Below are 27,800 nucleotides of genomic sequence, written 5' to 3' on the forward strand. Positions count from 1 at the left end.
CCATGGAATGAGATTCCACCTCATTTCCACACCCACATCCACAGCCACAGCCCCAGCTATATCCAAATCCACCACGTGGGATGGCCAATAGTTGCTGCGGCTATTACGGCTGTTCCCTCAGCATAAACACACAGATACGATAGACCAGTACTTGAATACTATATGTAACCATATACCCATCCCCATACCATGTGCGTACAGTGCGGGATGGTTCTCTAAGGCAGGTGATTCTTTATTTGGTTTTTTTGGGCTACACATATTTCAATGCTATCATTAAATATAATGCCGGTACTTTGTAGTAGTTCTAGCATTAGCATTGTACTTACTTGATGAGTCGCTTAAGCATCACTGATCATATTAGATCCACTAGAAACTTTATAGCATTCTCCCTACCACTTTGTAGATCCAATTATGAACCGTTCAGGGTATTATTCGCGGACTATAACTCCTCCTCCTCCCACATTGTGTCGAGCAGTTAACTACCTTCTTTTTTTATAGAATACTAGGTAATAACATATGTACCTATCCCTGCATCAATGTTACATCATAAGTCCACCATCAATGTATCTTTCCTGGATCTACCAACCTCCTGGCATTTCTGTGTCGCTTTGGAGTCGTAACAAGTTACAAGCGTAACTAAAGCCAAAGGCCATGCAATCATCAATATATTTTATTAGGAACGAATTCCATTTCAATTTTCGACTGGGGACCGACTTGTGCACGTCGTTAGAGACTGTGCATTTTGTTGTTGGATTCTAGGGACCGACTACGCTGCCGTAGGCATTGGGCAGGCCCGCCATAACACAGCTTTCTGGTTCTTCATGCAACTTATCGGTATGGTATAGTCTTTGCTACTGCGCTTCCAATAACTCGATTTTTAATGTGAGAGTACGAGTATGTAAGAGGACAACTTCTAGCACAATTTGGCACGGCCAAAACTACTTTGTTAGTATTAAGATACTACTCGTAAGAGCCCTTCAACTGAGGGATGTCGTATGTACAGAGATGGGATGAGGTATGAGGTGCTCTGAAACAGCACCACGTGTTATCGGTCACGCCGTTGGTTTTTGGTTGGAATGAATCACAGGCCAGACCGCTATAACACATCCATCCATAAAACTGGAGGAAACCATGACCGAAGCAACAACAACACAATGAAACTAAAATGGCCTGGCCGACAGACAGGCAATAATATATGGCCAGAGACTATACTTATTGCTTATACTATATAGACGGACCAACAGATGGAATGTCTGCTCATTGGAAATTACTGAGAGTAGTTTCAATATTTCTTTAATATCTGAGTGAAGGTGCAGAACTTTGTTAGGGGAACTTGCTTTTTATCTACAAGATACATATTGAACCAAGAAACCGGATGAGATTTGTGGACTGTCACTGAAGGCTATGCCCCTAGGGGTAGTGTCCATCTCATCCCCTCTTTGTCTACGGCCCTGGTCTAAGGCCCCTATACCTATACGTCTGAAAGTTCCAGCAAGATCTAGTGCCGGCACTTGTTTGTTTACACTCTATCGAGGCGATCGGAGTCTTTCCCTCCATCTACCTCCCGCTCCACGGGAAAATGGAAAGCCGAACAAAAATATAGGAAAGTGCTATGTGAGATATTCCAGCTGGCCGTGTAATAAAGCGCAGCAGTTCAGCGACGGAGTGGGGTATGGGTTGTACGGGGGTGGTGATGCCCCCCCTCAGAAAGTATGCTCCTCTGCGGAGGAGGCACTTATGTACTTAGATCCGAGCGAGATGTGAAGTGAAGAAGTCGCCGAAACAGACACTTTCCCACTTGACATTGACGCGCCTAGCCGCGAGAGGAGGGACCCCACTTGAGTTGTGTGACCCGGCCTTAAAATCTATCTCCTTCGAGGCAGCTCGTAAAAATCCATCCCACAGATACACGCACTCGCGCAAAGACATGGCAACACATGACGGCGTGAATCGAGGGAGTGACATCAGTGGCCCGGAGCTTTGGCTTTGGCCCGGAATATTTTTGCTCGTTTCATGTTTAAAATTCGTTAGACAGAAAAGCCGAAAGCCAATGGAATTGGCCAATTCCAAAGTTGTCTTTCAATTCATTTTCAATTGGCACACAATTCTCTACGCCAGACCGAATCGAGGGCAATTCGTTCGGTCTGAACGAAGCCTGGATACCCTCTGACAATGGATGACTGACAATGGATCCCTCGAAAATGGATCTGTCTTTTGGTACCTCTCCTTCGAAACTGGTTCCTTCGATTATGAAGCTTAGGCTTTATTGAATCTTCATTTCTTTATTTGCCAATTTGTGAATCCTCAGAGGCAGTGTCCGAACCGTTGGCAGCAAATAACGGACCAAAGTATCAATTAAAATTGGACTCGCGTGTCGATTAGCGCCATTATCGGATCGGAGTATCCGGAATCACAGTGGGCGCTGTCTGTGCTTCCGGTGCAACGCCACCCCCCGCCGCTTACCTTGCCCCCAAGTGACGCCAACAGACCCGGACCCGTACCCGTACCCGTACACGTACCCGTACACGTACCCGTACTCGGACACGTTCGTTGGCCTCTCTATTTCTTTCGTAGCCTTTGTTTTATTTATTGCTTTCCTCTGGCCCATTTCCATTCCCATTCCCATTTATGTGGCCATTCAACTTTGAGCCATGCCCACAAATCGATAATCAACGCAGCGGATATTGTACATTCCCTCCCTCAAGCTCAACCTCAACGCCATCCCCATCCCCATCCTAGTCCAGGTAGGGATAGACAGGCGGCTCCGGCCCGGGATCCGCTGGCCGGACGCGCAAAGTCTGCCAGAGGGTATGCTTCTGGCGCGCCTTCATCTGGCGCTGCTGGAGCTCGCTGTAGGCAGGTGGTAGCAGGCGGCGTCTGCGTAGTCTTCGTTGGAGCTGCTTGGCCGGAGCGCGAATGGGGGTCAGCCAGCGGAGCTGCTCGAGGCGCCGTCGGCGCCGTTGGTGGAGTGTTCGCGAGGCGCAGTACGGACGGACAGTAATGTAGTAGACGATCTCGATCACCGAGAAGATGCTGAAGCCCATAAAGAGGCCCAGGAGGCCGCCAGTGTTGGCTGAAAAGATGATATGATAGAGCCAGGAGGGTGGGAGGGGGGTGGGGGGGACTCATGAACTCACAGAGGAACTCCGTGAAGCCAAACATCTCGGACTTGGTGGTGCTGCGAAAGGTGTTGGTCACGTAGTAGAAGTGCAGAATGGAGAGCTCGCTGGCATTGCTGTGCTTGCCCTTGAAGATGTAGTCGGGCAGGTCCTCGCCGGACTGGAACCGTGGATCGGACACAATCGAGGACGTGGACAGGGTGGCCTTGTAGGTGAGCTCGAAGCAGCCGGGCCAGCAGTTCTCGCAGGAGAGGTTCGTCAGCGAGGACTCGATCTCCGTCTGGACGCGATTCGTGCAGATGTTGTCGTTCGGCCCGCAGACCCGGGAGGCCGGGTCGATCCGCGGCAGGTAGTAGAGGACGCAGTTGCACTCGCGGAGCAGCAGCTTGGCCTCGCACTCCAGCTCGCAGTTCTTGCGCGAGTAGGTGCGGTAGTAGGCCAGATCGTTCTCGTCCGAGAAGAGGCAGCGCCTCACCGACTTCTTGATGGACCGAATCGAGGGCAGGGCGTCCTCGTACACGGGCTCGATGGGTATCCTCGCCTCCCTGCCCGCCGTCACTATGAGCCCGTAGTTGCTGACCTTCGGCAGCTCGGCGGGATTGTGGACGAGCACCTTGAAGCCCACGCTCATGGACTTGGTGCAGTAGTACTCTGCCACCGAGGCATTCAGCACCACGGTGAGCCCCATGCGTATCCCGGTGCCGCCCGAGGTTCGGGGGTAGTAGAACTCGGGCAGCTTCTTGGCATAGCCCCGCTCCGCGGTCCAGTCGATGGCCTCGTAGCGGCCGTTCTGCTGGGGCGGCTCCAGCCGGACATCGTCGCTGTAGTTCCGTATCAGGTACGAGGGGTCCAGGGCATTGAAGTTGCAGCACAGGCCGTCGTCGGTGAGAATCGAGTTGAACAGCATGGTGCACTGTTCCTGGCGCGAGCCGAAGCTGCAGTAGAGCAGCATCTCGTCGCACGGCTGGGCCACCTCCACCAGTATCGCCTTAAAGTACTTCCAGGTGCCAATGTAGGAGATGGTCAGGTCTCCGCCCTGGTCGCAGAGGCCCATCAGCAGGGAGAAGTTGCTACTGGAGCGCGAGATGCGCTGCACGCGGCTCAGCAGGGCCTGGTTCAGGTTGCAGATGGTGATGGCCGGAAAGGGCATGTTGCTGGTCAGCTTCTGCTTGGCGCTCGTCGAGATAATGATGGGCGAGGCGCTCCACTTGACGTACACGTTCGATATAAAGAAGCCCGACAGGATCACCACCAGAACGAAGGAGATCCCAAAGAAGACCCTGAAATTCAAACTGGAAGCTTCAAGCAAAAGCGAAGGACAAGGACAAGGACAAGGACTAGAGGACCCACCGCTCTGGAATGGTAATGCTCTCCTCGGCGATGTACTTGAGCCCATGAAGAGTGCTGTTCTTCAGGTAGTAGACAATGCTCCGCTTGACGGCTGCGCCGCTGCACATGGTATCATCGTCCTCATCTTGGTCGTCATCATTGAAGTTGGAGGACAAGCTGAGGCGTCGCTTGCTGTCCGTCAACGCCTTCATGGTGCACTAGCCCGGGACGGCCAGGTCCCCGTGCATTTATAGCAGGTCAGGGGCGGCGCACTGCACTGCACTGGTACTTGCAATTTCAATTCCATTCCCATTCCGTAATGCAGGTCCGGTCATCAGCGCTAATCATATTGGCTCTGGGCAAACAGAGACGACCATTTGGCAGCGATAACTGCCAAATTGAATGTATGGCGGGGCATGGGGCATGCCCCAATGCTACCAGAAAATGCCAATGTTTGTCAACCATCAAAGTCGGACGCGTTGATTCCCACACCCAAAGGTCGAAAATCAAAGCAATCCGATTTGCTCTCTATAAACACAGTGGATGGCAAGAAAACACAATTACAATCCCAGAACCGCCAGTATAAACAAAACTCCCACCTGCATGCCTTTTCTGTGTTCCAAAAACTCCAATATTCGAACATGAAAGTGAAAAGATCCAAGGCCCGCGACTTGTAGACTGGCACCAGTTGAGAGATATCGCGGTATTTAATTATGTCAACGAGTAGTAAGGGGCATCGTAAATTCTTTATCAGAATCAGGCGATATTTCTGTCCTTCTTCTATAGAGTTCTCAGTTCTGAGAGACTATAAAAGCAAGAGAGAGACAAGCCTGCCCCTGTTAGGCCTCATCATCGTTGGGCACCATCGCATTTTCGTGAAAAGGCTTGTTGAAACACAGTATGATGTGCTATAGACCGTCCAGATCTAGTTTCTCCTTTGAACGATAGCTCATAAAGATTCATTTCGTGGTTTTCATTGGCGTTGGAATGTGGAGACAAACTTCCGGTGGCATGTACACCCTTGTATGTCTGACTCAAACTCCATTTTGTTAACAGATTCAGCATTAATTTAATACGCTTTATTCCTGACGGCACTTTGGTGGCATAAGCCATCCTCTCCTTAGGCTTCACCACCCTGCCGAGGAATCAGCCTCTTCGTTTTATCAGAAAAGACACTTCAATACGCAAAAAACTGTACTTAAAGGTACTGGAACACCAGAAAAGCCGCATGTCAATCAGAAACGGATGCCAAAACGGAAGTAGTAAACAAAATTCGTTAGGTTTTTTGTTTGAATCGAGATTTATTTGCGTTTCAGAATTACTAATAGAACATATGGTATTGAAGATGTGCCTCGAGCCAGGCCTCAGCATCAGAAATATCACGAATAAAGTGTACAAGTGGATAAGTCGAACATTTCAGACCACTGTCCAATATCACGAGCCAGCATCAGTTCTACCATCGTCTTGTATCCGAATGGGCTGCCAGGGCTCCGGTTGTGGAAGGGCTGCTGTTTCTGTATCCAAGAAAACAAAAAAAAATGGCAGGATAACCCAAGGCAACTAGAGGAGAGATTTCCAGTCTACTTACGTCGACATTTTGGATTACACCGATCTGTCAAACTCACTCTCCCAAGCCACCAGTACCAGTATGCCGATGATAAATGTGGCAGTGTTGCTTGGATTACAAAAAAGTAACCCAGAAAAATTACTGACAAGTGATGTGATGTGATGTGAACGTGTCGACTCTCTGTTTGATAATGAAATAAAATGGGAAATATTATATATCCTATATATGCAAAAACAAAACTATTATATAGCCTACTGTAGATCAAAAAATGTATTGAAAATTGTTAGAGATTCCCATTCCTTTACTCGATAAACTAAAAAGTTCCGTGTGATCTGAATTCCAGCACATCGCGGTCCTGTCTGGGCAATGAGCTTGCTTTTATTTCTGCTATTTATGCGACGGTTATGGAACATCCACTATAAATATCGTTGTCTCATGTAAATACATACATTTGTCAAGCTTCAATAGATAGATAGATAGATTCAATATGTACGGTGGTTCCATGGAAATTCCCACTTAAATATACTATCAGTATCAGTAGTGTCGCGGCACGTAAGCCGCCACTCACATCATTTCAACTGGTCTTTATTGCTTTTGACAGAATATTGTATTGGGGAACGACTGATTCGAGTGTGGTCTCTGGTCGTAGATTCCTGTTATGTCTTGAAGACACTCCAATCAGCTTGAAGTTCCAATATGACCGACCATCTTCATAAAAGATCGACGAAGCCAGCATATTTGGCTAAAAAACAAAAAAACCCCACCTTGCATTGCACCCAGCACAGGTTGGGAAGGAAAAGAAACGGTCTTGAAATGATTATTACTCATTAATTTAAAATTCAAATTTTCAAATGGCATGGGCCAGCGTTTAATGAACTTCTCTCGTGAGGCAGTCGGGAACTTCGTAAATAACTTTCGGCCTTCCGTGACTGCATCCATTTGCGGCCATCTTCTCGTATTAGATTCAAATCTGTATGTACTCTCTTTTTCACTAAAATAACTATACGTTGTGTGTATGTACATGTATAAAATCGGTACAAATCGTTGGACAGATAAAAGAAGTGCTACAAACTCTGGCATTTATCTTAAAAAATATCAAATGCGTCGAAACTATAGCCAAAAGAGCTAGCTAATTCGGATTAAATTGGAAAAAGTCAACTTTGAGATCTAGAATGTCTGCCGCATTGGGCGTCTCCTTCATGCTTAGCGCCTCCACGGCGTTGTCGCTTGCATGATCATACCCATGGCCTAAGGTGGGCGGTGCCCCCGCCACTGGGGGCTGCATCAGGTCGCTCACGTTTCTCAGCAGGCTCTCCTCGGACGGTGGCAAGAGTTTTCCGCCCGCTGACAGATTCAAGCGCTGGGCCGCCTCATCGGTGAGCGTATCGTCCAGTGACATGCTAAGCCCGGTGTAGTCGACCAGATTACGCCCTCCGCCAACAGCTGGCCCTGCGTGCAACAGTTGCTCTGGCTCCGGTGTGGGTGCCTGTGCCGACTCCATCGCCGACATGTCCAAGGCATACTGGCCCTCGGGTATTCCCAGGACGCGGGCAATACGCGCATTTACAAAATGCAGGCCGGAAGTATTGCGTATGAGTCGTGTGCTCCGCAGCTGCAGCTGAACCACAAAGTCATTCAACTCGTGCAAGAAGAGATCGGCTCGCTGCTCCTCGCTAAGGTGAGAGTGACGCTGAAGCTGGGTGGTTAGAAGTCCGAACAATGACGGTTGAAGGGGCTGGGACGTAGCTTGAGTTGGCTGAATCTGCTGCGGGGGCTGCGAGGGCTCTGATGGGCGTGGCATGTGCTCGGGAAACTTGACAAAATGACGCTGCATGCGGCGGCCAAGGAAGATTTTGTTGCAGCCCGGGCAAACTGCGTTCTTGGGAACAGATCGTTGCGATACGCCAACCTCAACGGGCGAGGTCTTTGGCGCTGGCATCGGAGCGTGATAGTCCTTGTCTCGTAGTTCAGCCACCAGCGCCTCCAGAAGCTGGGCGGATGTCGGCTCCGAGGCTATGCCAGTTGGAACTGGCGCTGCTTGCGGCATCGAAGGACGCACCAGGCGACCGGAGCGAGTACGATGTGTGCCCTCAGCCGGCACTGCCGCCTGTGGCAGAGGTGACGGCTTTCCGAGAGGCACAGCAGCGGCTGAGGTAGTTTGTGTAGATATGCGTTTCGGGGGGCGACCAACTTTGAGAGGAGTGTGTTTAATCTCCGCTGGGCGCATTCCCATGCCGATGGGATCGAGGCAGCGGTAGATGGTCATCTGATGGGTCACGGAATCTGTGCGTATCACTTCGTTCCGCTTGCTGGCAATAGACGCAAATTAATTGTCAAAAGTTGTCTACATAAAAGACATTTACTACTTACCGATCAATAACTATGTGGTCGTCTTTGGACAGCTTGTACAGATTGTAGGCCAGCTTTGCTAGTGAATCACAGTCCTGGTTGGCCACGTTAACTAGCTCGGTGGCTTGAGGGCTAAACTCAAAGCGTTCGTGCGACGAGCTTTGCTCATGCTGCTCGTTCTCCATCTTTTGATCTAGCTGCACCGCCAGTGCGCTGTCCAGCGGTTCCTCCAGCAAATCATTTGCACTCTTCTATCATGTTTTTTGGCATGCAACGGAACCCAAGATAAACAGTTAATTTTGGGTTGGTTTGCTTTGGTTTTGGCTATACCACACACCCATCAGCTGTCGGACATGAGAGAATAGGAATAGCTGTGTATTGAGTGTATCGATACGCGGAAGCAACACGTACATATATCGTTAAAGGGCTTTAACTGACAAACAAAACATCCTTGCGGCTAAGTAGTTTTGTGTCCATCATTTTAATTCGAAGAAAAACACATTATTCAAATACTTGAGTTATTTGTTGATTAGAATGGTGAATTTTGTACTGCCGATAGTTTCCCGCACACTATCGATATCAGTATCGCCACCACTCCTTGGGCACCGACCTCACTCACTTGCGCAGCTTCAAAGCAAAAAAAAAAGACCGTATAGCCGTGTCGGCGAATTTCCAGGCAGGAGCCCAAAGAAAACTATACTTTTTTGCCCTTTGCAAAGCGGCTGGAGCACACACACCGCACTTATTTTGATTATACAATTTTGCCGGATCGACGTTCGCAGCTGGCCCTCGTCACCGCTCCGCCCCGCCGCGCCATCCGCAAAACGCCGACCCGTCGCTGCTGCCAGCGCACTCGTATTGTTGTTATTGTGCGTGTGTTTTTGCATTTTGGCCGAAATGTCGAAGAACAAGCTGAACCTGGTGCTGCCGCCGGTGAATACGGAGGCAACTGTTGCAGCCGCACAAGTGGCTCCAACGCCGCCATTTAAAACACCATCGGGCACAGAGTAAATATGGCATTTCTTCCTAATTAATTATAATTCCCAGCATTTCTCGCAAAACTCGCAGTTTTCATTTGTCAACAGAGGCTAGCGAATGCTCGACTGCTTCACACTGTGTACACCCAGCACTCAGTACGGGGATATTAGGTAATCTCGCCGATAATATGGTGTGGTCTCAAGAGGTATACCATGGAAAAGTGTGTCGCTTTAAGCAACAAATTTGGCAGCGCAGTTGCATTAGAAGGCGGGTGCTGTCATTGATCGATACGAGGCAACCTAATCTACCCGGAGCGAGTGCTGGGCATGAACAGTTGGCCGGGTCTGTTTTGAAATGGTGTATGGGTGGGTGTGCTGCTGCTGTTGTAGGAGATGTCGTAGTCGTTGTCAGTTTGCACACACACACACACATACGCCCAAGCCCAAGCCACCCACAACAATGTGGAGCAGTGTGGAGTAAAAAAGAGACAAGGATACATGGTGATGGCACAGGGTAAACGTATACAAGGTGGGGCCATACATACTCTCCTCTACGGGTAGCATATGTCATGTTCTCTCGCTCTCTGTCATGCAGCGACGGACGTACATGTTCATATACATAAAAGTGCAACTGAATGCGATTATGCTACTCAAGAAGAGGGTCCTCTGCCACTTAGATAATGTACCTTGTATGAGTATACCCTGGCCTTGCATTCACCTCTTTCCCTCCATCGCCTCGCCTCGCCTCGTATCCCATCCAATCCAGTCCAACTCCTCGCTCCTAGTTCTATTTTTCGTTTTTGTTCCGCAAAAATTCATTAAAAAGTTAAATTAAAGAACACATAGCCTGCTGGGAAAGCCAAAAACGAGCATTGATGCGTTAACTGAGACTCTAGAAGGACTGGACATGGACGACACGGAGCGCAAGCGGATAAAAGTGTTCCTTAGCCAGAAGGAGAAGATTGGCGAACTTTCGGACGAGGACCTGGAGAAGCTGGGCGAACTGGGCTCCGGGAACGGCGGCGTAGTCATGAAAGTCCGACACACGCACACAAACCTGATAATGGCGAGGAAGCTGATTCATCTGGAGGTGAAGCCGGCCATCAAGAAGCAAATCCTACGCGAACTAAAGGTCCTACACGAGTGCAACTTCCCACACATTGTCGGCTTCTATGGCGCCTTCTACAGCGACGGTGAGATTAGCATATGCATGGAGTACATGGACGGTGGCTCACTCGATCTCATACTGAAGCGGGCCGGTAGAATACCCGAGTCGATCCTGGGACGTATCACGCTCGCCGTTCTGAAAGGCCTTAGTTATCTGCGGGACAAGCACGCCATCATCCACCGGGATGTGAAGCCGAGCAACATCCTGGTCAATAGCAGCGGAGAGATAAAGATCTGTGATTTCGGAGTGTCTGGCCAGCTGATTGACTCAATGGCCAACTCGTTTGTGGGCACGCGCAGCTACATGTCAGTGAGTGTCACTCCCTTGCCGATCGATCCTTGCCAAAATGTGCACTAAATAATCCGCTTCCCTCTAATCTACTTTACTCTGCGCTTCTGTTGCAGCCGGAACGTCTGCAGGGCACTCACTACTCAGTACAGTCGGACATTTGGTCGCTGGGACTGTCGCTGGTCGAGATGGCCATCGGCATGTATCCGATACCGCCGCCAAACACCGCCACTTTAGCGTCTATGTTTGCCGACAAAGTCGAGGATAGCAATCAGCCCGTAGATGAGCCGAGGGCGATGGCCATCTTCGAGCTGCTCGACTATATAGTAAATGAACCGCCACCCAAGCTGGAGCATGAGACATTCTCAAGCGAGTTCAAGGACTTTGTCGACATCTGCCTCAAGAAGCAGCCCGACGAGCGGGCCGATCTCAAGACTCTGCTGGTATGTATATTCCGGACCAGTTCCGCTGCGCAAATCATTTCGATCGTTGTTCTGTTCTCTGAAGTCCGAATTCTTTTCTTTTTGTTGCTGTAAAGAGTCATCCGTGGATACGCAAGGCGGAGGTGGAGGAGGTGGATATATCAGGATGGGTGTGTAAGACAATGGACCTGCCGCCGTCGACACCAAAACGCAATACTTCGCCCAACTAAATGTTGCATTCCGATCTGCGTTTTGCGTTTTGCGCTCTCCCCATTCACCACACCACCACTCACCATTGGCCCTCTCACCCGCCGTGCCGCACTCACTAACGAACACGCACAATAAACACACATACACGTTATCTATTTGTATGTAGCTAAGTACTATACTGTTGTATCATATACACATACCATATATATATATATATATATATATATATATAGATCCATCGATATACATCGCATGCATATGTATGTTATATATGTATTTCCAATTCTTTCGAATCCTTCCGATGTCTCTGTGTGTTTCTATTTGCTCTTTTACAAAGAAACTTCATGTTTCATTACTCCGCAACGAAAGGAGAAAACCAACAATCAACAAAAGCAAACAAAAATAATTATAAAATCGAAAATAAAAAATCAAAGTTAAATCAGAGAAAACTGTTTCAAAAACTCTTCAAAAACGATTGTTTGCTTGGGCAGCTTTTGGTTTACTTTTCATTCGTGAGTATCTTACCTCAAAAATCCCCGCGAAACCCCTGGTGAAGACTCAAGTGGAACGTCCCTACGGCATGAATGGGTCTTAAGCCGTGTTTCGTAGCCAATCCTTAACGAATTACGCCCAAGTTCGAGAGCTGTCCATTTATTTCAAACTGCTGTCGAAGGCCTTTAGCAATGCTGACCCGCTGAAAGAAGGAGCTGTTCCTGTTCGAGCACTACTGGAATGTGTATTCCTGTATCGAATACACAGCACATCCTATGCTCTCGTGGACTTCTTGCCTGAGCAGGGGATAACCATTCAATTCCTCATCAAATTTTCCGATTTGGCCGATGCCCGATCAAAATTCTTAGTAAAACTACCAGTGAGAATAGTGGCGTACTGATGGTTCGTGTTAGATCATTGCTTTAATCTTTAAAAATGAATTGCACTGCCAAATTTTGTTGGCTGGCAGCGCTTTTAAATTCCAACCGATTTTTCTCAACAACGACGGTTACCGATATCAAAGGTATCGCATTGTCCATCTCTAGTCGGGAAAAATAAATAAAGTAGCAGAAACAGCTGTGTTGCTCGGGTTGTATATAAACAGATACAAGTACGTTTGTTGATAAGCATTTCACAGACGCAGTTGCAGATCGAGCACGCAGTTTTGGCCAGTACGTACCCTCCTGACTAATTGCAATTGTCAATGAAAGAGAGGCGGCAGACACCAAGCAGAGACGCAGTCAGCACAGCACATAAGCGATGTGGGTGAGGGAAAGGGAGAGGAAGAGAGCGGCAGCAGCACCAGCACAAGCACAGGAAAATTGAGACAAGAGTTCTTTGTTGCAACGCAACGCGACGCAAATTATAGTTGGAGCAACAAGCCGACCGACCACGCTCCATAACAACAACAAGCGACGCGACAGTAGGTTCAAGACAGAGCTCCAATGCAGACGTTCCGCAGCAGCAGCAACGGTAACGGTAACTGCAACTGCAACTGCATTTGACGCAGGGGCAGACCTCTGGAACACTATCGAAGAAGGAAAGGAAAACCAAATTCAGGCATCCAGCATCATGTCAGCAGTTAATCAAAAGGAGAGTCCCAGCCGGGACTCCACTGCCTCCACATCGGGACACATATCTATGCTGGTGGACAGCACACTGGAGTCTCTCTCCCGAGACTACAGCCTGGGCAGTTTGAACTCCGCTGGCAGCCAGGACGAGTTCTTCCGCTGTCGGGATCACGCCGACAACGTCCTTAAGCGGATGCAGCTGTACGTGGAAAGCCAGCAGCTGTGCGATGTAACCCTAATCGCTGGGATCGATGGGAAGCGGTGAGTCGAAAACGAAAGACAAAGGAATTCAAATTGGAAAGTTGGGCCCCTTCCAATTGCCTTGCCTTTGCCTTTGCCTCTCCACAGCCACAGCCACAACCACAGCCACATCCCCGTTGTGCGATTCATTAGCGATTCTCCAGCGTATGCTTCTTTCTCTATCTCGCTCTCTCACTTGCTGCCATTCCCCAGGCGCTTCCTCTCCCGCAACTGACCTTCACTTTGGCTCAGTTCACTTGGGTTCTTTGTCTGTTTTCTGCGCTGTCTGTCGCTGTCCCCAACGCGATTCCAACAGTAAACACTCATACACACACATCGAACGCGTCGCACTAATTGCGTCTGCTGCACGAGAGCTGAGGAGGAGCTGGAGGAGCTGGGTCCCAGCTGCAGCAGAGGCTAGTCAACTGAGCGGCTGAGAGTTGAGCAAACGGGCCGACAAGTGATCGAGCGAGGGACAGAGACAGACAGACAGAGAGAGGGAGAGAGAGAGACGCGAATGCAGTTCCGCAGTCTGTTTCGTTTCGTATTCATGTTCGTCGGAGAGGGGAACAATGGTAATGCGGCGAAGATAGTGATATGGAAAGATACATATGTGTAGATTTCCCGATTTCCAATCAAGATTTATGGTGCGATCTATGCAGAAAAAGGCAGATCTATGCACACACGAGTACATTTTCAGCTCTGTTTGATGCTTCCTTTGATGCTTTGTGCATTCAACCGGTTTTTTTTAATGGAAACCCTCCTCCCCGGCACCGTGGTACTCGGATGCAGACAGTGCATACACACAATGTATGATATTCTTATACTCATATTGAACTTTTATGTTTGGGAATGATCCGAGTCCTAATCCGAATCCGAATGATGATTTGGAGACAGAGCTCAAATATATTAGATATAGATAGCTTTCTTCGAAACCGATTCCCGTACTTCCCCCATTATATATCAATAAATAGCACGAGGGACGGATACTTTAACAATTAAACACTTTATTATTTTTGGCTTTTGGTTCGTTGTTCAGAGTGCCCGCCCATCGACTGGTGCTATCGGCTTCCAGTGCCTACTTCTCGGCGATGTTCACGGGCTCACTTCGCGAGACCCAGGAGCAGGAGGTGACGCTCGGCGAGGTGCCAGGCGACGCCCTGCATCTTCTGGTGCAATACTGCTACACGGGATTCATCGAACTGCGCGAAGACACCGTAGAGACGCTCCTGGCGACGGCCTGCCTGCTGCAGCTCACCGCGGTAGTGACTGCGTGCTGCAACTTTCTGGCCAGGCAGCTGCACCCGTCCAACTGTCTGGGATTCGCTTTCTTCGCCGAGCAGCAGAGCTGTACGACGTTGCTGCGCCTGGCCCAGTCCTACACGTGCCAGTACTTCATGCAGGTGTGCCAGAACCAGGAGTTCTTCCAACTGAACGCCGACCAGCTGGGCAAGCTGCTCTGCAGCGATGATCTCAATGTGCCCTCCGAGCAGGACGTCTTTCACAGCCTTATGTCCTGGGTGCGGCACGACTCCCCCAGCCGGGAGCAGCACATTCCCGAGCTGCTGGCCCTCGTCCGGCTGCCGCTACTGCAGCCGTCCTTTATCATGGACCACGTGGAGAACGTTTGCAATGCCAACGAGTGCCAGCAGCTGGTCATGGAAGCCTTCAAGTGGCACCTAATGCCCGAGCGTCGCTCCCGCATCGCCACCGAGCGCACTACTCCCCGAAAGTCAACCGTTGGCCGACTCCTAGCTGTCGGCGGCATGGATGCCCACAAGGGAGCGATCAGTATCGAGAGCTACTGCCCTCGCCTGGACAAGTGGACACCATTTAAGCACATGACTGGACGTCGTCTACAGTTCGGGGCCGCTGTCATGGAGGACAAGCTTATCTTGGTAGGCGGACGTGATGGCCTGAAGACACTCAACACTGTGGAGAGTCTCGACCTGAATACTATGTCCTGGGTCCCGTTGAATCCCATGGCCACTCCACGCCACGGTCTCGGTGTGGCTGTACTCGAGGGTCCGCTCTATGCTGTCGGCGGTCATGATGGCTGGAGCTACCTAAACACCGTTGAGCGGTAAGTCAGGGCTCCCAATCATTGGAAATCCCCGTTTATTTTCCCCTTTTTTTCCCTGGTCTAGGTGGGATCCCATAGCTCGTACCTGGAGCTATGTATCGCCCATGTCCTCGATGCGTTCCACCGCCGGTGTGGCGGTGCTAAGTGGCCGCCTTTATGCGGTGGGCGGGCGTGATGGTTCCGTCTGCCATCGCTCCATAGAATGCTACGATCCGCACACGAACAAATGGAGCCTGCTGGCGCCCATGAATCGGCGTCGTGGTGGTGTGGGTGTAAGTCGTCTCGGAAGGGCACGGACTACGGAATCCATATGCACATATTTTGATCTGATTTGTACGTATTTCTTTCAGGTGACGGTGGCAAATGGTTTCCTTTATGCATTGGGCGGGCACGATTGCCCCGCAAGCAACCCCATGGTCTGTCGCACTGAAACCGTGGAACGCTATGATCCAGCTACCGATACCTGGACACTGGTAAGTCTTTCCCACATAAAAGTGCTCTCCGCATACAAGTATACGAGTATATCTCCCGTTCTTAGATTTGCTCGCTGGCTTTGGGAAGGGACGCAATTGGCTGTGCTCTGCTTGGTGATCGACTGATTGTCGTTGGCGGCTACGATGGCAATACTGCGCTGAAGAGCGTTGAGGAATACGACCCGGTTCGCAATGGTTGGAACGAGCTGGCCCCCATGTCGTTTGCCCGGGCCGGTGCCTGTGTCGTGGCCATACCCAATGTCATACCGCCGGCGGCCCAGCAGCCGCCCCCCAGTGCTACAGTTTAGTTTAACCCAATTCCAATTCCACATTTGTTTCTACTGTAGTTGTTGTTCACGTTCTCGTTATCGTTGTCGTTCTGAGCTGCTCGTGGCTGTTGCGCTGCCGTTGTTGTGAATGCTATCCTGATCATATCCTTGCAGTATAGAAAGCCCACTAGCTGTGGCCTAGTGTGTCCTTTTGTCTGCTTCCATTGAAACTGCCATATGGTGCCATGTTCCATAAAAACAACGACTGTATCGTAGAGAGCTGCAAGGGTACGTGAAGCTTTAGCTCCCGAAGATAGCTTTTGCTTCTGGGAAGCAAATGAATACTTTTGTAACCATGCAAGAACTGCAGCCCGAACGGACCCGACCCGGCTCTGCTTACGCTCGCGTTGCCTCTCGCCCTCTGTGTTCCGGCATTGATAACCTGGCACCCTCTGGCATGGCATTTTCGCGTCTCCACCCCCCGCTCCCAGTTCCTACTTCTCGCATCCAAGCCATCCACGGGCCTTCCTACCCACGGGCTACTTTCCTCGCGGTTAAGCATACCAACGAAATCCAACAAAAATCTCATAAATTATAAGATATGCATGCGGCGAGGCTTCATGAACGCAAACGCTAACGCAAACGCATTCCTAGTTGTATTTAATCCACGCCATTTAAATATTCTTTCTACCTATCGTAGTTACATTCGCATCTCATTTATTTTGTCGAATGCTTCACGGTAGTCGCTCCCCTACCCCTGCTCGCTCTCACTCAATTCGAGGTGACAGACACAGACACATCCATCCCATCCCATCCCATCCCACACTCCCACGTACACACGCACACCGTCTACTCGACTCCATTCCACCCAGCATACCATCCATTCCATTCCATACTGCTCCAGTGATTCAGTGTATTAATGCTAAAGAAGACTGTCCCAAGCCAAAATTCCGAACATTCCAAATCCGAATCCAATTAACGGCTCATTCGCATGTGAAGTGTACGCTTTTGTGTTTATACAAATGAAGAAAAATAGTAAGAAAAGACAAAAATTAGTTCTAGTTAGTAAGTACCATATGTATGTATGTATGTAATGGCATTTTGTAACTAGTTTTGAATGATTTTAGTTACATACTGCATCTTCATTGGCATCGATTAGCAATGTACTACCTACATATATGTGTCTATAAGCAAGCATTTATTTCTAATTTTTTATTATGTTTTTATTTCTTTCTTTTCCCATTACCGAACGTTTTCCTCGTTTCTCGACTGCATTAAACGTGCGTGTATTTTGTAGAAAAAGAAGAAGTGGAAGCCAGTGAGATTGGATCCAATCTGCTATAGGCGTCCTAGATCCGTCGAGTTTGTCGACTACTGTAATATGTAAAGCAAAGAAAGCTGAAACTGAAAAACTATAAACATTTAAGCAAAGCAATGCTACGAAAACAGAAAAAAGCAAGGAAGATAAATTCAAATATTACGTATTATTTTATATTTACACATATATATTTTTACACAAAGCATACACTATGCATAAATGTATAAACTGAATATGTATTTTTTGTAATAAATCGTAAATCTTATTTATTTGATTAGCTGCCTGTTTAAAACCGAATCGAGAGAGCCGAATCGAACTCAACCGCTTATTACAAGCTATCGATAGCCCGCACTTTATATCGATATTCCGTTGCGCACCACTTCTGACCATATCGATAAGTTGGGCTGGCAACTCTGCGCTCTCTCCCGGCCATATTCCTCTCTGTTTTCCATACTCTCTCTCTCTCTCTCATTTGTCATAGAATTGAAATTTGCTTAAAATCCAATTAGCGTTAATTAAAAACGCACAAAGCGGAGTCGGTAGCATGGACGCGGAGCACCTGAAACGACTAGAAGGCAGGGAAGCTGAGCACATCCCAGACATACTAAATGAATTCAACAAAAAGGTAGGATACTTACAATATGGTGGCCCGTGCTCATCTCATCCGTTCGATCCATGGTCCAATGCAACAAACTACTTTGCAGCACGCGGATCTTCTGGTCTTTGACAGCTTCCACTCGGACAACCAATGGCACGAGCTTTGGCTGGCCATCTTCGGGATCTTGGACGACGCGCAGCTAGGACACCTGCACACCCAGTGCCTCAATACGGTAAGGATATTGACCCGCGACGAGTTCAGTCTGCAAACCAACTACATCGAGCATGAGGTCAGCCAGCTGCTTAAGCTGGCCCGCGTCGAGGCCAGCTCCCTCAAGCTGCCAGCCACCCCCGACGAGCTCAAGCAGCAGGAGGAAGGTCAGCTGCAGCTACAGGAGCAGCCCAGCTTGGCCCAGTCGGACATTATAGCCGAAGCCCTAAAATGCTTGTGCAATTTGGTCTACCAGAGCGCGGACTGCCGTCGGCAGTGCCTGCGCCAACACTGCCTGGACGCCATCCTAAAGCGGGTGGCTTCCTCGATGCGTCATCCCTGTGCTCTCGAGTACTACGACATGAAGCTACTGTTTCTGCTCACAGCTCTGGAGCCAGCGGCTCGCACCCGTCTCCAAATCGATCTCAACGGCCTCACCTACATGACCAAGTGGCTGGATGACAAGCTGGCCGAGCCCAGCTGCAGCGAGGAGCAGCTCAACATCATCTGCGAGCTGCTTAAAGTGATGTTCAATGTGACCAGTGCACCGGATAAGAGTCCCAACGAGTACGAGATCCAGAGCTTGCATCTGACCGGAGTGCTCAGGGAGCTTCTGCTCCGTTTCGGAAAGATGGCCACCGACAAGGAGCGCTCGGTGGTCACGCATGCTATCAATCTGCTTACCAACATCTCCAGCAGCTGCCTCATCGAACTTACCCTCAAGTGCAGCAATGCCGAGGAGCAGCCCAAGAAGGCGGTGGAGGGTGTGGCAAAGGCAAAGCCGGCCAAATGTTGTGCTCTTTGCTTCGAGAAACGCAATGTGCGCTGTTTGACCGTACTCCTTAACTATCTGCGGCAGGCCTTGGCCCAGCAAGAGGCCGAGGCCAGCTCCCATGAGCTGCTCTCTCCGGTGCTAACCGTTCTGGTGAAGTGCTCCCGCAGCGATTGCGTTATGCGTCACTATCTGAGGCAGGAGATCTTACCGCCACTGCGTGATGTTAGCCAGCGTCCGGAGATTGGCCAGGAGCTGCGCAATCACCTTTGTCGCTTCCTTACGCTGCCCGCAATGATCTTGCGCGACCTCGCCGCTGAGCTGCTCTTTGTCCTCTGCAAAGAGGACGTAGGCCGGATGATCAAGTACACGGGATATGGCAATGCGGCCGGCCTGTTTGCCAAACGTGGCATACTCGACTGCCGCCGCGTGGAGGGCGCCGACTATTCATCGGACAGCGAGGACAGCGACACCGAGGAGTACAAGAAGCACCAGCAGGGTATTAATCCTGTTCTCGGCTGCGTGGAACCCAAATCCAAGCATAACCCGCTGGACGACATGACCGAGGAGCAGAAGGAGAGTGAGGCGCTTCAGCTGGTCAATCTCATCGAGCAGCTCCGCCAGGGGGGTATAGTCAAGCCCGCACTCATCGACAAGGATGGTAAGCCGCAGCCGCTGGAGCACATTCTGCAGCTCCAGGAGGAACTGCCGCAGCAGCAGCTTGAGCAGAAGCGCAAAACCTAAGCAGTAGCATAGCCTGCATAATGATATCGATGATGTCATAGCCCAAATTGAAATCGATTTAACTGCACCTGCCTGCATTCGGTAGATAACTGCTAAGCTCGATTATATTATCGATACCTTTGCGTGGAATAGGTCCCAAGCAGAGACGTGGGGCTCATTTCACAGCACTTCCATCGTTCGCTTCGAATCGAAAACAAAATGCATAACAATCGTTGGGGTCTTCCAGCTTGGCGCCGGGGCGGGGGACGGGGTTGGGGCAGATGGGGCCTCGCAGGGTAGTGGCAGATCAACAAACAGAAACAAAAACAAATACCAAAACGGCAATCTTTTATATATACACAACTGATCCACAAATCGATCAATAGACAAATTTGACTAATCTTTGTAATAGTTAAGTGCATGTATTTATAAAAACTCTAATTATACATTTACGATCTAAGTACATACAGTTCGTGTGAAATAGGCCGCGGATTACGCGGATTCGATCCGATACGATCCGATCCGATCCTCCCAGCTGGCCGACCTCCTACGAAACTGCAGCCTGCATTTGGCTTTGAATTTACATTGAACACATTCGAGTACAATTTCGAAGATCCAGAACTTATGTTTACTATGCTGCATCAGATCTATTTCGCACCAGCTCTTATACTATACATATACTATACATGTTTTGTGTACGTAACTATAACACTAGCTTAAACTGACTAAAATAATGACTAATGAAGTCTATCCATGATAGACGCGAGTGAGGTAAACTTGAAGGAGCAAATCCAGACTCGGTACCGATCTACTATATTGTTCTTTATTGTCGTTAAGGCTCTTCCGGATGTTGTCAAGTCATGTTTCTTGAACTTTTTCTTCTGCTATAAGTTCTTTGTTACCCTTTGAAATTAGCCGAAATGCTTCCTCAAGCACACTGGTCCCAGGGATAGCCACACAACCATACCATACATAACCATTTCGAATTTATCTAGTCTCCTGTCCTGTCTATTTCTCCCCGGACGCATATGCTTCAGATGATCAGATTTATTCAACCTAAACCTTTCACAATAATGTTCACAGCTTTGAAATTTATATATTCGCGCAAGGCATTACGAAAAGATTCCAGAACGGAGACCATAATCGAAACTACGAGTATCTGGCAGTCACGTGTCGGAGACGTGCAGTCTCTTTGAACTATTAAAACCACATCCTATATAGAGCTTTATTGTGTTCAATTTGCAATAGCGATAGAAGACATCAATAAATAAATATGTGTATGTATACGGCCAGGGGCAGCGCCAGCGCCAGGGGCAGGGGCAGGCAAAGAAAGAAACTCTTGCAATCGGTGAAAGTCTCACACAAGCAACAAGAGAATTTTGTTAAATTACTGTCGTCGATCGAAAAATTTGCATTTATAAATAGAAAATATATATAACGAAAAACATAAAAATCGTAATGAAATCATCTAGTCGTTATTGATGCGAGCCGCCTGGATCTCGCTGATGTGTCGCTGATGCAGGGGCTGGAAGTTATCTCCAGAAATATGCTTCCTGCGACGGGGCTCCTTCACTGTGTGGCTCGAGGGCAGGGTCTGTGCCGGAGCCGGTGCCGATGCCAGAGTCGAAAACAAATCCAAATACATGGGCTTCAGGATTGTGTGATATTTGCCAGGTGTAGGTCTAGTGTTGAATGAATCGTCTGGCGATTGGCGAACTCCTGAAGGGATTATGGAATCGTATCTATGTTTTTCCATCTCGTGGCGAGGGAGCTCATGGGTTAGGCAGTACTTTGCCTCCAAAAAATGTTTGGCATCGCCCACCTGCTGCTCGCCTTTTTCCGATGCATCGAAGACATCGTGCTGCTGCTTCTTGAACTTGTAGGACGAGGTGGATTCGTGGAGCTCCGTAATGTTATTTCCGTGGTGTTTTACGTCCCGGTTGGGTTTATATTTCTTAATCAGTGTCTTCTTTACCAACGTCTTACGAGATTTTGGTGTAAAATAGGTCTCGGAGTCTGAAGAATATACCGTTTTGGAGCGGTCTGAGCCGTTATTCTTCAAATTTTCGCTGATGAACATCAGTCCGGTTTCCGCCGCATACTTAAGGATCTTCTTCTCCATCTTTTTCCTGTCGGCCTGGAGCTTATCCAAATTCGATTGCACTTTGGCATCCATATCGGGGTCCTGGGAATTTGTTTCGCGCTGTTTCCGCCGCAGCAATGCCTCGAGAAGAAGGCTCTTCTCGTTCCTTGTGTTGTCCGAGCGCCTGTCCGGTGGCGCCTGCAGTAGTTCCTTCTCCCGCTTCCTCACTTTCCGATGGCTTAGGTTCGGTTTCGGGTTGGGGTCCGGGTCCGGGTCCGTGTTCGGGTTCGGCTTCGGGTTCTGGTTATGGTCCACTATGTCCTGCGGTTCCTTCTGGACGACTATGGCCTCGTGCTCGAGCTTGACACTGGTTTGAACTGTCTTCGGCTGCTCTCTGTGCTTCTGCTTGGAAATTCTTGCCTTGGGCGGCTTCAGGAGGCCGGCCTCGCCCTGGGGCTCTCTAGCATCCTGAGAACCAGCCAAGGTGGTTGGACCAAGCTTCTCGACCCAGTCATGTGTACCCAGCTCGAGGACTTTCGGCTTTTGCTTGCCTGTGGCTTGTGTCTCTACATAGGCTCGAGCCTGTGTTTGGAATTGGATCTTTTCCTTTTCCCTTATCCTTACCCTTTCCTTTACCCTTTCCATTACCCTTTCCTTTAGCTTTTCCATTTCCTTTGGCTGGGCTACCACACGCGGTGTCGTTACTACCACTGGACGCTCGTGCTCCCGCAACTCCCTTTGTGCGGCTGGCACATGCGATCGATGGCCCTTGAGCTGGGTTCGCTCTCCGTCTACCCTCTGCGGAGGGGTCGGCGGTGAGTGGGGGTGCCCCTTGAACCCGAAATTAGAGCTGTGCTTGTGGTAATGCCGCCTTGGCAGCTCCTCCATAGACTGAGTGTGCGCTTGAGCCTGGCCTAGGGAATGGGGGCGCGATTGGGAGTGCGAGTTGAGCTGCTGCACTTTGCAACACGCATTGCTACACTTCTGCTGGGGATCCGCACAGATCCTATTCTGGTTATTTCGTGGGGTGCTCGGCACGAGTGCACATGGCTTTCGCATACTGCTCAATGCACTGGGGGAGGGACGGAGCAGGTTGGATTTTATGTTAGTTGCAGGCTGAGGGTGGTGCCGGGGAGGGGGTTCGTGTGTGGTGAAATGGGGGTGGTTTGGAGTGTTTTCCGACTCTCGCTCTCTCTCTCTCGGAAGCCCAACTATGTGTTTCAGTATCTATCTAAATAGTGTGATATATGTATGTACATATACCATAATATTCCCCAAGCTAAGATAAAAGTAGACTTTTACTACTCCAAATTATCTTTTCCTAGGGATGCATACATACATATATCTGACTTCTCTGATCGTTCCTCTATGTTGTTTGCCCCTAGTTCTCTGAGTTCCTTGCACAGATCTTAGAAAATAATTTTTTTTCCTAAAAATTCTTTATTTTATTGTTTTCTACGGTTCTATATGATATATGTATGTATGTAGTACTAGTTACTCGTTCCTTTTAAAACTTATCAACGGATGTGCCTAACGGCCGGACTGGCTTAGAAGTGCTATTGATTATTGGCTATTGGCTATTGGCTTTTGGCTATTGGTTCTGCCCTGGGTTGAGATGACGCGGATGATAATGTGTTGGAATATCTGGGCCGGGATCGGTGAAGACGCTCCTTCTGTTGCTGCTGTGACTGTTGTGGTGGAGCTGTTGCCGAAGCTATGGTTGTGGAAGTGGCAGTGGAAGCGGAAGCGGATGTTTCGATCTTTTTGCCAGTTTTCTGTGGCTTCACATTCGATGCGGCTTTTGGTGGTGCGAGGATACTCGTAGTGGATGCGGAACGCCTATGCTAGGGACGACGGTACCTGAAAAAGGGGACGAGCAGCTAGAGAAGCTCCAGCACCCCATCACCAGACTACCGCCACTCCTTGGACTCCTTGGACTCCTTAGACTCACCCACACACCCCTCGCCAGCCCAAAGGACTCAAGACAATCGAGTGACACTCACCTGGTTCGGCACCCGAAGGGCAGTTCCCGTAGAGCAGCTGAATGCCTTGGCACCGTGGTCGGGGTCCTACAGGACTGGGTAATCCGATGGCCGGCACCCAACTCCTTGGAGATCATTCCGTACAGACTGTTACGATAGTCGTCCAGCGCGAAGCGGTAATCGTCGCGCAGCGGCGGCTGCACATTCAGTCGCATTTCCATCTCAGCCGAGGGGCAACGAAAGGAGCTCACAAACGGATGCTTGAGGGCCTTGCTGGCCGTGATCCGGTCGTTCGGATCGAGCATCAGCAGCGCGGTGGTGAAACCAATCTCGTTGGAGGTGCAGCCGCGACACATGGCGTTCAGGGAGTGCTGGTAGTCGCGTCGGATCGACCGGCAGAGCAGCGAAGTCCCGAATCTGTTTCCAATATCGTCTATCTCGCGCTGGGTCACATTCGGCAGGGCTGACAATATTTTCTCCATCTGTGGAGCATGGCAGAACGGTTGTGGTTAGGTGATGGTGGGTTGGGGTGTGTTTTGTGTGTTTGTGGTCACTGGTGACTGGTGACCCCCACCTGATTGATGGTGCTGCTGCCCTGGAAGATCGGCTGTTCGGTTATCATCTCGCCCAGGATGCAGCCCAGACTCCACATATCGACGGCCTTAGTATACCTGCAGGGGTGAAAGGTACAAGATGCAACTATTTGCATGATTCCACGAGTGTATTTCGCACCTGCGACAACCCACGAGTATCTCGGGGGCACGATACCAGCGCGTGGCCACGTAGTCGGACATCATGCCTTCATTCTCAGTAGGGGCGTCGTGGAGGCCGGTGGCGTCGCCAGTCCCTCTTTCGCTGGGCTTTACCAAAACCGTGCGCGCCAGTCCAAAGTCCCCCACCTTCAGTCTGTGTATGGCAAAGGATTAGGAAAGCCGCCGAGTCAAGGGGGGGGTCTCACCTGCACTTGCTGTCGATCAGTATGTTGCTGGGCTTCAGATCCCTATGGATGACGTTGCCCGAATGCACGTACTTTATGGCATTGACCAACTGGTACATTACGAACTGCCTGTGGATGTCCTTGAGGATGTCCCTCTTCTTGATGACAATGTGCAGATCGCTTTCCATGTGCTCGAACACCAAATAGAAGTCCATATTGTTGGTGGCCCTAAAGTGCAAGTAATCAGCGTGATACCAGTAGGACAATGGCGATGGCGATGGCTCACGCACCTGTATATCCCCAGGAGTCGGATGATGTTCGGATGATGGCGAAAGGCCCGCAGGAAGATCACCTCCCGATACGTGCGCTGGGCATCGGTCGTGTCGCGAAACGCATCGTAGATCTTCTTCAGGGCCACTGTATCCCTTTGCCGCTTGTCGATGGCCTTCCACACAATCCCATAGGCACCCTTGCCCAAGGCCTGCAATGCTCGTATTATTAGAGCATGGATATGTACGAGCATGGTTGCCCTTACCTTTCGCACATCGAAAATTGCCGTCACGTTCTTGTCCAGCTCATAGTTGGATTCCGACTTGGATTTGTTTGCCATCGGACTCACGCTCTGGACTCCGTCGTTTCCGCGTGTGCTCTCCCCGAGTGTTTTCTTCCAGCCGGATTGGATGTGTGTGTGTGTGTGTGTAGCTGTGTGTGGCTGCTGGAGAGCCCAGACCCCCTGAGGCGGTGGACTGGTGCTGTGGCAAGGTATCTGGTCAATACTCTAGTTCCCTTTAGCGCGAGTCTACTGTAGTGCTGTTGCCGTCAACTGCTGGTCTCAATTGTTGCTCTGACTGTGACTTTGAGTAGTTCCCAAGTGGTTTCTGGGCTCCAACTCCATGGAATCTGTCCTAGACCAAAAGGAGGCTCGCGTGTTGTCCTGGATGTCTATGTCTCTCATATGCACACGGCATTCGATTCAAGTAGCACAAGTACATATGTAAATATATATATACATATGACTGTATGTATGGATGGAAACAAAACCAAAAATCACAAGAAAAGGTAGGCCAGCGCTACGGGCGCCGAAGCTTTAGACACCCTTGGAGATCGGTCCTATATGGAGTCTATACGGGGGCAATATATGGTACGTTTCGGATAAAGTAACATGGTTTGAGTTTGCATGGAACAACCAAAAGGAATATGCACCTTCTTCTGTTATTCCAACTTCTATTGACAGCCTATTTGGATGCACGACACTGATCCAATCTTGGCATACATAGAGCATGTACAAAAATAAAGGATAGAATCAGAAAACGATAATGAACCGCATAAATAACTAAACAAATAAGGTGTCTGCCAATCGTTGCAAACATCTGCCCAAAATAATAGTCTCCTCTGAAGGGTATTGCACCAAGAAGAAAATAAAAAACGAAAAACGAATTAATCTTCGTGAAACAATTTGATTGAAACTGAATTATTGTTGGATCGATCAGGGAAAGCGACCGCCGGAATTGTCCTGGCAATGCCTCCAATCCAATGGGACGCTCAAGTGCCTTCGACAACTTCATGTGGCCCTCTTCCAATCTGCTCATATATATTATATATATTCTTGAATCGGTACAAGATTCTCTACTTCTTTTTGCTTGTATGAATGTAAGAACCATCTATCGAAACCAAACCTATTCAAATGCAGATCAAATTCCGTAGATCGTTTGCATAGCATATGTATATATCATCGTTTATAGGATCGATCGATCTGCAAGGGTATCATTGCCTCGAAACTATTCGCTTCGGGTGAGGCGAGGCGCACTGTTAGCCTCCCTTTCGTGTGGATGTTGCTCTACAAACGCCGCAAAAACAATCAAAAGAAATTCATGGGTTCATGATGGCAGGCCATCAACTGAAAGAAGCACAGCCACAGTCATCGCACAGTCACAGCCATAACGAGGAAAATGAATTTGTTTAGCAAATAAAGAGGCAGGTACTCAAATTCGCGTATGGGCATCCCACAATATACAACTCAAGTGGGGGGAGTAGATAAGGTAGGTAAGTAGGTAAGATAGAAATGTGCCTGGCATTTCCAAGAACCAAATGCCAAGCGAATGATCTGTATAGATTCTTAAATGTGTGGAAAACACCAGAGACCAGCAGCAGAAACGTGACAAAGGGCAGATATGAGATGAGATCCTAAGTACTTACCTGATGGGAAAACCTGCTCGATATAAGTGGTGCTGTTTGATGTCTGACTGCAACAATAACGAACAAAATGATAACAAACACAGAACACAGAACACAGAACCCCTATCCGTTGAGGCGGTGGCGGCGTCTTCGAACTGGTGGGGATCCAATAGGCGGATCCAAGAGTCCAATCTTTACCCCGTTAGCTTTTTCTTTGGGGCAGCGCGCGGACAATTCAATTTGCACCTTTCAATCGTGGGCCAAACGCATCCTTACTTTCTCGGAGTTGTCGTGGAATATAAAATATATTTTTCCTTGATGATGGATGATTGATGATTGATGAATGACCGACGACCTGATACAGTCGACGCGGCCTGCAGGCTTCGGCTAGCACGTGGGTTCTCAAATTTACCAAAAAGAACTGAATTTACTATAGAAAGAAAATGAAATATTTTGTGTTTTTTTGTTGTAAAATCCCACTGTGTATAAAGTAGATGAATTCCGAATTGTATATGCTCTCGAACGTTATGTTTGCTCAGCGTCAAGCAAACGCCACGACTACTGTTTTTCGAAAATTTCAAATGCATATCATGCCTACTTATCGTATCGTATCGTATCCACTCGCACGGCCTCCTACCTCCCGGCTTCAATAACATTCGGTCCCATTACTTTCCCCTTCCCCTTCCAATGGTTTCCATTGGTTGCCCGGACCCCGCCCCAGCCCCTCCGTTGACTACAATACTGCAGCTCGCTCCGGCAGGAGCTTGGCTGGCCATATCATTCACCCTCCAGCCGCCACGCACATATGCACCATGGGATGGCGTACGAACACGCTTCGGTTGGTTGGTGATTCAAAGGAATTTTCCATTTTTTACTACCCATACATATGTTCCGATTTAACAACAGATTTGGGATCACATCTACTTAGCTAAATACACTTTTAGTT

At 49.1% G+C, this 27,800-nt stretch overlaps 6 protein-coding genes and 1 long non-coding RNA gene across 9 annotated transcripts; 3 read left to right on the top strand and 4 right to left on the bottom strand.

Moving 5' to 3' along the window:
* Window positions 1–2,733: 2,733 nt before the first annotated feature.
* ppk28 (pickpocket 28) lies at window positions 2,734–4,944 on the bottom strand. Its single transcript, XM_001355640.3, has 3 exons — window positions 4,470–4,944; window positions 3,138–4,399; window positions 2,734–3,073 (listed from the first exon to the last, which is right to left on the bottom strand). Exons 1-3 carry the CDS (start codon window positions 4,658–4,660, stop codon window positions 2,736–2,738), a joined length of 1,791 nt encoding a protein of 596 aa, XP_001355676.3. The 5' UTR covers window positions 4,661–4,944; the 3' UTR covers window positions 2,734–2,735.
* Window positions 4,945–5,724: 780 nt separating this feature from the next.
* Window positions 5,725–6,479, bottom strand: LOC117184766 (uncharacterized). Its single transcript, XR_004470211.1, has 3 exons — window positions 6,465–6,479; window positions 6,037–6,399; window positions 5,725–5,962 (listed from the first exon to the last, which is right to left on the bottom strand). It is a non-coding gene; the product is annotated as an uncharacterized lncRNA (long non-coding RNA).
* Window positions 6,480–7,056: 577 nt separating this feature from the next.
* On the bottom strand, window positions 7,057–8,911 carry LOC4815499 (uncharacterized). Its single transcript, XM_033383591.1, has 3 exons — window positions 8,776–8,911; window positions 8,386–8,708; window positions 7,057–8,324 (listed from the first exon to the last, which is right to left on the bottom strand). The coding sequence occupies exons 2-3, from the start codon at window positions 8,547–8,549 to the stop codon at window positions 7,145–7,147; spliced, it is 1,344 nt and encodes a 447-aa protein (XP_033239482.1). The 5' UTR covers window positions 8,550–8,708; window positions 8,776–8,911; the 3' UTR covers window positions 7,057–7,144.
* Window positions 8,912–8,965: 54 nt separating this feature from the next.
* Window positions 8,966–11,605, top strand: Dsor1 (mitogen-activated protein kinase kinase 1). 2 transcript variants are annotated; one of them, XM_015185848.2, is made up of 4 exons: window positions 8,966–9,371; window positions 10,188–10,818; window positions 10,914–11,240; window positions 11,336–11,605. In XM_015185848.2, the coding sequence occupies exons 1-4, from the start codon at window positions 9,262–9,264 to the stop codon at window positions 11,447–11,449; spliced, it is 1,182 nt and encodes a 393-aa protein (XP_015041334.2). In that variant the 5' UTR covers window positions 8,966–9,261; the 3' UTR covers window positions 11,450–11,605. The 2 variants fall into 2 exon arrangements, with proteins under 2 accessions (XP_015041334.2, XP_001355674.3); XM_001355638.4 differs by having other exon boundaries at window positions 8,969–9,371; window positions 10,179–10,818.
* Window positions 11,606–12,432: 827 nt separating this feature from the next.
* On the top strand, window positions 12,433–17,607 carry LOC4815679 (kelch-like protein 5). Its single transcript, XM_001355637.4, has 6 exons — window positions 12,433–13,252; window positions 14,271–15,314; window positions 15,379–15,586; window positions 15,665–15,787; window positions 15,853–16,089; window positions 17,354–17,607. Exons 1-6 carry the CDS (start codon window positions 12,993–12,995, stop codon window positions 17,441–17,443), a joined length of 1,962 nt encoding a protein of 653 aa, XP_001355673.2. The 5' UTR covers window positions 12,433–12,992; the 3' UTR covers window positions 17,444–17,607.
* A 181-nt stretch (window positions 17,608–17,788) lies between these two features.
* On the top strand, window positions 17,789–20,473 carry ric8a (ric8 guanine nucleotide exchange factor A). Its single transcript, XM_001355636.4, has 2 exons — window positions 17,789–17,999; window positions 18,079–20,473. Exons 1-2 carry the CDS (start codon window positions 17,919–17,921, stop codon window positions 19,696–19,698), a joined length of 1,701 nt encoding a protein of 566 aa, XP_001355672.2. The 5' UTR covers window positions 17,789–17,918; the 3' UTR covers window positions 19,699–20,473.
* Window positions 20,474–21,059: 586 nt separating this feature from the next.
* Erk7 (Extracellularly regulated kinase 7) lies at window positions 21,060–27,406 on the bottom strand. 2 transcript variants are annotated; one of them, XM_001355635.4, is made up of 8 exons: window positions 26,876–27,406; window positions 25,215–25,431; window positions 24,970–25,160; window positions 24,701–24,907; window positions 24,475–24,648; window positions 24,317–24,413; window positions 23,764–24,224; window positions 21,060–22,832 (listed from the first exon to the last, which is right to left on the bottom strand). In XM_001355635.4, exons 2-8 carry the CDS (start codon window positions 25,287–25,289, stop codon window positions 21,146–21,148), a joined length of 2,892 nt encoding a protein of 963 aa, XP_001355671.3. In that variant the 5' UTR covers window positions 25,290–25,431; window positions 26,876–27,406; the 3' UTR covers window positions 21,060–21,145. The 2 variants fall into 2 exon arrangements, with proteins under 2 accessions (XP_001355671.3, XP_033239479.1); XM_033383588.1 differs by lacking the exons at window positions 24,970–25,160; window positions 25,215–25,431; window positions 26,876–27,406 and having other exon boundaries at window positions 24,705–24,831.
* Between the last annotated feature and the right edge of the window lie 394 nt (window positions 27,407–27,800).

The sequence above is a fragment of the Drosophila pseudoobscura genome, chromosome X, assembly GCF_009870125.1.
Source record: "Drosophila pseudoobscura strain MV-25-SWS-2005 chromosome X, UCI_Dpse_MV25, whole genome shotgun sequence".
NCBI classification, from domain to species: domain Eukaryota; kingdom Metazoa; phylum Arthropoda; class Insecta; order Diptera; family Drosophilidae; genus Drosophila; species Drosophila pseudoobscura.